Source organism: Bubalus kerabau, chromosome 21, assembly GCF_029407905.1.
Source record: "Bubalus kerabau isolate K-KA32 ecotype Philippines breed swamp buffalo chromosome 21, PCC_UOA_SB_1v2, whole genome shotgun sequence".
In the NCBI taxonomy this organism is placed as follows: Eukaryota; Metazoa; Chordata; class Mammalia; order Artiodactyla; family Bovidae; genus Bubalus; species Bubalus kerabau.
The window spans coordinates 57,399,762-57,405,987 of record NC_073644.1 but is presented as its reverse complement, the minus strand read 5'-3'; the positions used below and the strand labels follow the sequence as shown (position 1 = coordinate 57,405,987).

General features: G+C 39.4%; 1 protein-coding gene across 2 annotated transcripts in view; it reads right to left on the bottom strand.

Annotated features, from left to right (window-relative positions):
• Window positions 1-395: 395 nt before the first annotated feature.
• The window catches only part of RAB27B (RAB27B, member RAS oncogene family), a 66,276-nt gene continuing 60,445 nt past the window's right edge, over window positions 396-6,226 (bottom strand). For both annotated transcript variants that reach the window (XM_055559023.1, XM_055559024.1), the window contains 2 exons: window positions 4,830-4,953; window positions 396-3,304 (listed from right to left, as the gene is read on the bottom strand). In XM_055559023.1, coding sequence (XP_055414998.1) covers window positions 3,115-3,304; window positions 4,830-4,953 — 314 coding nt within the window. In that variant the 3' untranslated portion in view covers window positions 396-3,114. The remainder of the gene's footprint in view (window positions 3,305-4,829; window positions 4,954-6,226) is intronic.

Sequence of the window (6,226 nt, the reverse complement as noted above, 5' to 3'; positions counted from 1 at the left end):
AACAAGACAGACATGTTCTCTCAACTACCCTCTGATACATTTTCCAAAGGATTATTTTTTTTTATTAAAAGGTAATCTTGTACCTAATCACAGTTAGAGTCTCAAGAAATGTCCATTTCCCAAAAAGTGACCAAGAGATGGTGGTAATAATCTTTAGATTTGAATAATATCCTTATACCCTTTGCTGAAGACATCAAAATAACTTTAGCTGCACTAATGTCTCTGTGAGCCCTTCCTATACCATGGTATTACAGGAAATGAGCTACGTGGCTATAGACAAATTTGGTCATGGAGGTATCTGAGGCACTGATTAGGGCAGTGTAAACATCAAACCAGTGTAAACACTCCAGAAATGGTTTCTATATCAGAAAGAACTTCACGTACATTTTAAATAATTCTCCAAAATAAATATGGCTTACTAAAGCATTTGGGAGACAATAAGTAACACATGTTGCTGTGTGTTAACAATGCAATTCTTCAAAAGCAGTCTTATACTTCATGGCTCCAGATCAATTTAAAATTATAAAATGAATTATATGGAATAAATAATGACAGAGTAATGGTTACATAGACTTTGGGGTCTTAAGTCAAACTCAACAGAGAATAAAATATTTTAGATCAAGTATTTATAAGTAGAATACTATTTTAAAATAATTTTCTTGACTGTTTTTAATGTTGTTCCTCTTGATATTATTACCCAATAATTGTTATTTTTATAGGAATAGTTCTATAATTATAGGCATCATCACCCTCTGCTTCATGCTATGGCTATCAAATAATAATCTTAAAATAGTTCCTAAATAAAAAGCTTGTTAAATAACTGACAGGGACAGAATCTTGGCATAAGCAAATCAATCATATAACTGGAAAATAAATAGAAAAAATAAATATCCAAAATAGAATGCTTCTTGGATTTTAGAAAGTCTAATTATTTCCTATTATGGAAATGCAGGGGACATCACAGTTTGAATCCAAAGGAGAAATTGATTTAATGACCACAAGAATTCACCAAAATTTGCCACATCAATGGTTATGTTGGTTTTGCTCATACTCCTTCCAGGGGAAACATCTCTGATGTTAGCTAATATCTAATATCCTTTTGGCACAGGCACTGAGGTCATGAAGAGCATCAGAGAGAAACACATCATGGGAGGGAATACCCCACCCATGACCAATTTTAGAAGCTGGCATCATGCAGAAATCATAGGACCTAGGCAGTCAACACTGAGATTGTGTTAGTCTGTTAAGGGACTGACTTAAAAGCTTCCAAATTACCTGATTCATGGCACATTTCTAGGTCTTACAGCTGGATACTCCCTTGGATCTGTGTTCCAAAATCTGATTTGTACCAGATGGAGGTTGATAGAGGAGGTTAAAGGTGGGGGACTGGGATTTGGAGCTTCCTACATTTGTAACTTAACAAAAAATATACAGAGTCTAGATAAGTGCAGTTTAATTGGCAAAATTTTCTACAAAGAGGAACTACCCTTTAGAAAAATCATATACTCATAATAAACAGAGAAAACAGAATATGATGACTTTGTTACTGATAAACTTGACTGAAACATTTAAATTTAAAAGGAATGGCTTATGTTTATCAGAAGCTAAAATAAAACACCAATGTAATATTAGACACAGTCATAAGAATAGGCCAATGGAAAATGCTTTTGTGATCATGTTTAGAAAGAAAAGACAGCATTATGGGAAAAATAAAGCCATTAACCAAATTTTGGTGAGACAGGATACAGAGATTCATCTCTACCAACTCCCAAATATAGTTCACCCATAGGTATTTTGCCTCAGGCAAAATAAAAACAGATGCTAAATACACTGCAATATGGCATGAGGTATCATCAACTTTTTTGTGATGAATGACATGAAAATTCAGTGACCATAAAATTGATCCATCATTATTCTGAAGTTGTTGATCTACAAAGTGACATACCTGTGTTTTTACAGTTGAATCAAAGCCAGGGGTGGGTGTAGGCTGGAGGGGAGCGATGTGATACAGTTTCTAGTACTTTGTAAATTAGAAACTTAGAATTAATAGTCACTTTTTATTTCATATCACCAGCATATTTTATCTAAAAAATTAAGGCTAAATAGTTTTTCTTGAGTTCATAAAGAGATATTTAATAAACAGCAATCTTTCATTTCTCCTTGTGACTATTTATCATGATTTGCTAAGAAATGTGAAATGTGAAGCTGAACACTACACCAGAAGCTGAACACTAGACCAATTTCTAAAACTGTGCTGGAAATGGAAACCTCTGGGCACTCTCTTAATGCCAACCGATAATGTCAGCTTCCAATTGGCTTGATTGAAATTTGGCTAAGTAACTCTCCCAGACATCTGTAAGAGACACATTTAATTTCAGTTGTCCAAATGCCATTTTCCCATACCTTCATCTCTCTCTCTCTGGGCCTTTTTCTTGTCCTCTGTCATTCACAGTCCTATTCTTGTCTATCTGCCATTTATTAAGAATATACAAATGGCATGATTACACAGTCTCCTACATATTCTCAGATGTCTGACATTCATCCTCTCGTAACCTTATCAGCAATGTTGTCATTCTAGCACAGCTTATAGGATATACATAGTAATGTCACTCTAAATGAACCACTTAGAATTCTTTATTGTGTATGCACTTTTAGCTAGTATGTCCCCCTCAATGCAAACCTAAAAGTCCAAATCAGATTCTATATAACAAGTGAATCCAACCTTTAAAAAAAAGTCATCCTTCTGTGTTCTCCCTTCAGAAACCTATTCCTGTCCCCAGTGTGACAAGGTAATTTTGGTTCTGATGGAAAACCCACTGATATCTCTTCTTCTACACTCTTTTCTATGTTCATCTTCTTTATGAAAAAACAAATTGAGTACCCATGATGGTACGATGACACTGGGAAATCTTTGATCTTGTTTGGAGGGGCTTCAGGGATTACTGGTCAATTCTTCTGAACTCTGTTGACTATTCAGGTTTTTAAAAATTTCTGGCAGGAAAAGAAAGACATGCCATTATACACGGTTTACTCAACAACAATGGTGGGGTTTGTCGCTCTTTTTGGAAGTGATGTTTGCCTGGGGTTCTGGATGATCAGAGGCTGGGGTAAAGTCTAACAGGCACATTTCTTCTCTGCTGACTTCTCCCCATCCAGCTTTCCAGAGCTGCTCCCATTGACCGTGTCGGGGATGTGGGTCTTCTCTACACACTGTTCCATTCGTTTCATTATTAAGTCCAGAAGGGTTTCCACAGCTTTTTCCACATTCTGGCCAGTTGCTGCACTTGTTTCAAAATATGGTATGCTAGCATGGAAGAGATGACAAATATTTTTGCAAGGAAGGAACCAGAAAAGATACAACAAGACGTGCCAGTGAGTCACACGTGTGAAAACACGGCTGGCTGAGAGATTGTGAAATAATCACGATTTTGCTGGCTGAGTTGGAAAACATCCTTGGTTTTCTTCAGTGAGTGAAAACTGGTGGGTTGCTTTTTCGTGTGGGTGTAACCAGCATTATGGGCAAGGAAATTGCTACAAGAGGTGCTCAGGTACTTGAAGCCAAGCATCATCACTGACTTTTTAAAAATGAAGAGGGCAAATATGCCAGACTAGTGATCAATGTTGCCATTAAACTATTGGCGTGTTAGTCCCTCAGTCGTGTCTTGACTTTTTGCGACCCCATGAACTGTAACTCACAACCCTCCTCTGTCTGGGATTCTCCAGGCAAGAATACTGGAGTGGGTTGCCATTCCCTTCTCCAGGGGATTTCCTGACCCAGGGATCAAACCCAGGTCTCCCGCATTGCAGGCAGATTCTTTATACCATCTGAACCACCAGGGAAGCCTATTAAACAATTACTTCCCTCCAATCAATTATCTAGAAGTCTGATTTAGAAATTAGGCAGGCATTGCATAGGTTATTCATGTGAATACAATCTACATTTATTTAGAATCCAAAGTTTCAAGAAGACACGTACATTTATTTGTAAAACTCTCAAGGAGGTACAGAACTGTCACATTTGGCAAAAGTACTTAAATTTTAAAAAGAATGACAATTTCTGCCCTGGGAGTCAGTTTCTAACTACTTGAGGTGTTTAAATGTTTTGTACTCTGACATTTAAGCTAGCTATGATAATAATAATTGGGCTTCCCTGGTGGCTCAATAGGTAAAGAATCTGCCTGCAATGCATGAGACCTGGATTCAATCCCTGGGTCAGAAAGACCCCCTGGAGAAGGGAATGGCAACCCACTCCAGTATTCTTGCCTGGAGAATTCCATGGACAAAGGAGCCTGGTAGGCCACAGTTCATGGGGTTGCAAAGAGTCAGACAAGACTGAGTGACTAACACTTTCACTTTCAGGATAATAATCACAGTATTACATCCAGGTCAGGAATTAGAGTTTTGTAGCTATTGAGAGGCTGTAGAATACAATGCTCAAAAGGATGGGCTCTGATCTCAGACAGCCTGGATTGAATTCAAGCTCTACTACTCATGAGCTATATGGCCTTCCATAAGTTACTCAACTTCTCTGTGTCTCAGTTTCTCATATATCAAATGGGATAACTCTAAATTTCAAATATATAGTTACAGGGGTTAAATTAAAGTCTAGGAATAGTTGCTAACACACAATAAGCATTCAGTAAATATGAGTGGTTATTATTGTTAAATAGTTTCATTAAAAGCATCAATATATTCCTCTGGGAGATCTTTTTCATTCATCTGTCATTCCTGAATCAAGGGGATCCCTCTGAATATCAGTCTCATGACCTTGCCCCCTAACTAAGCAGTAGTGTGTGAGGTCAGAGGATATTTCCACGTAGCTGACTTACCTGTATTTTTCAGCCAGGTCCCGGGCTTGCCGTTCATTGACTTCCCTCTGGTCTGGCAGGTCTGCCTTGTTGCCAATTAATACTATATCTGGATTTTCACAATAAGCATTTGCTTGCAGTTGGCCTTAGAAAGAAAACAGATGGAACCAGCAAGTTAGTTATAAACAAGTGATGTCAAAAGACTGCTCATGCTTCAGGGTCCTAATCGAATTGTTCATCTCCAGCTTGGCTGTTTACGAGTTAAATTAGCCCAGGTGCTTAACTCTGCCCAGCCACAGTATCCTCATCTAGAACGTGGAGATACTGCCTCACAGGTGGCAGGCTGTGAAGACTAGTAAGAGTGCATATGAAGCACCTGTGTGAATACCTGTCGGTGATCTTCTGCATGTGGGGAAATGTCCTCTGAGATGAGCACAGATGAGGTGATGTGTGCTCAGCCATGTCCAACCCTTCGTGACCCCATGGACTGTAGCCTGCCAGGCTCCTCTGTCCATGGGATTCTCCAGGCAAGAATACTGGAGTAGGGTGCCACTTCCTTCTCCAGGGGATCATCTCAACCCAGGGATTGAATGAACCCGTGTCTCCTATGTCTCCTGCATTGGCAGGCGGATTCTATATCACTGCACCCCCTGGAAATGAACATCTGGGAATGTTCACCTGAGTTGAATATACTGCTTTTCAGACCGTTTATTCCTCAAATATAAGTGAAGATAAGAGAACATGGTCTTAAAGTATATGTGTGTGTGTGCTAAATCACTTCAGTCGTGTCTGACTCTCTGCAACCCTCTGGACTGTAGCCTGCCAGGCTCCTCTGTCCATGGGATTCTCTAGGCAAGAAGACTGGAGTGGGCTGCCACCTCTTCTTTAGGGGCTCTTGCCCCCTCCCCGGGGTCGGGCACCGGTGTCTCGTATGTCTCCTGCTTTAGCAGGCGGTTTCTTCACGACTAGTGCCACCTGGGAAGCCCCTTCAAGTAGAAGGGCTGTCTGCTCTTTCCTTCAGGAGGCTGCCACATTTTTCCCTCCTGAAATCCAAGGTAATGATTCATAAGAGCAGAGTGTTTTTGAACCACCACAAATTCATGTAGAAACAATATTAAGACAGGTTATTTGTTTTTCTCTTTTTTCCAAAAGAAGGGAGGTATTGGGGGTGGGGAGGAGGAGGAGGAGAAGGAAGGGAAGGAGGAAGGAAAGAAATGATTAAAAAAAAACCTTGCCAACCTATATTTTCAAGGTTATGGGACTATTTTACCGTCTACCTCAAGGCATGCTAAGTGCAACCTTGTTGAGGCCAGAGGAGGAAGTGACTCTGTAACACCAGTTATTTGGATATTAGAAATTAAAGCCTTATCAGAAATGGCAATGAATTATCTTAAATCCCAACAGTATCCTGGAAAATT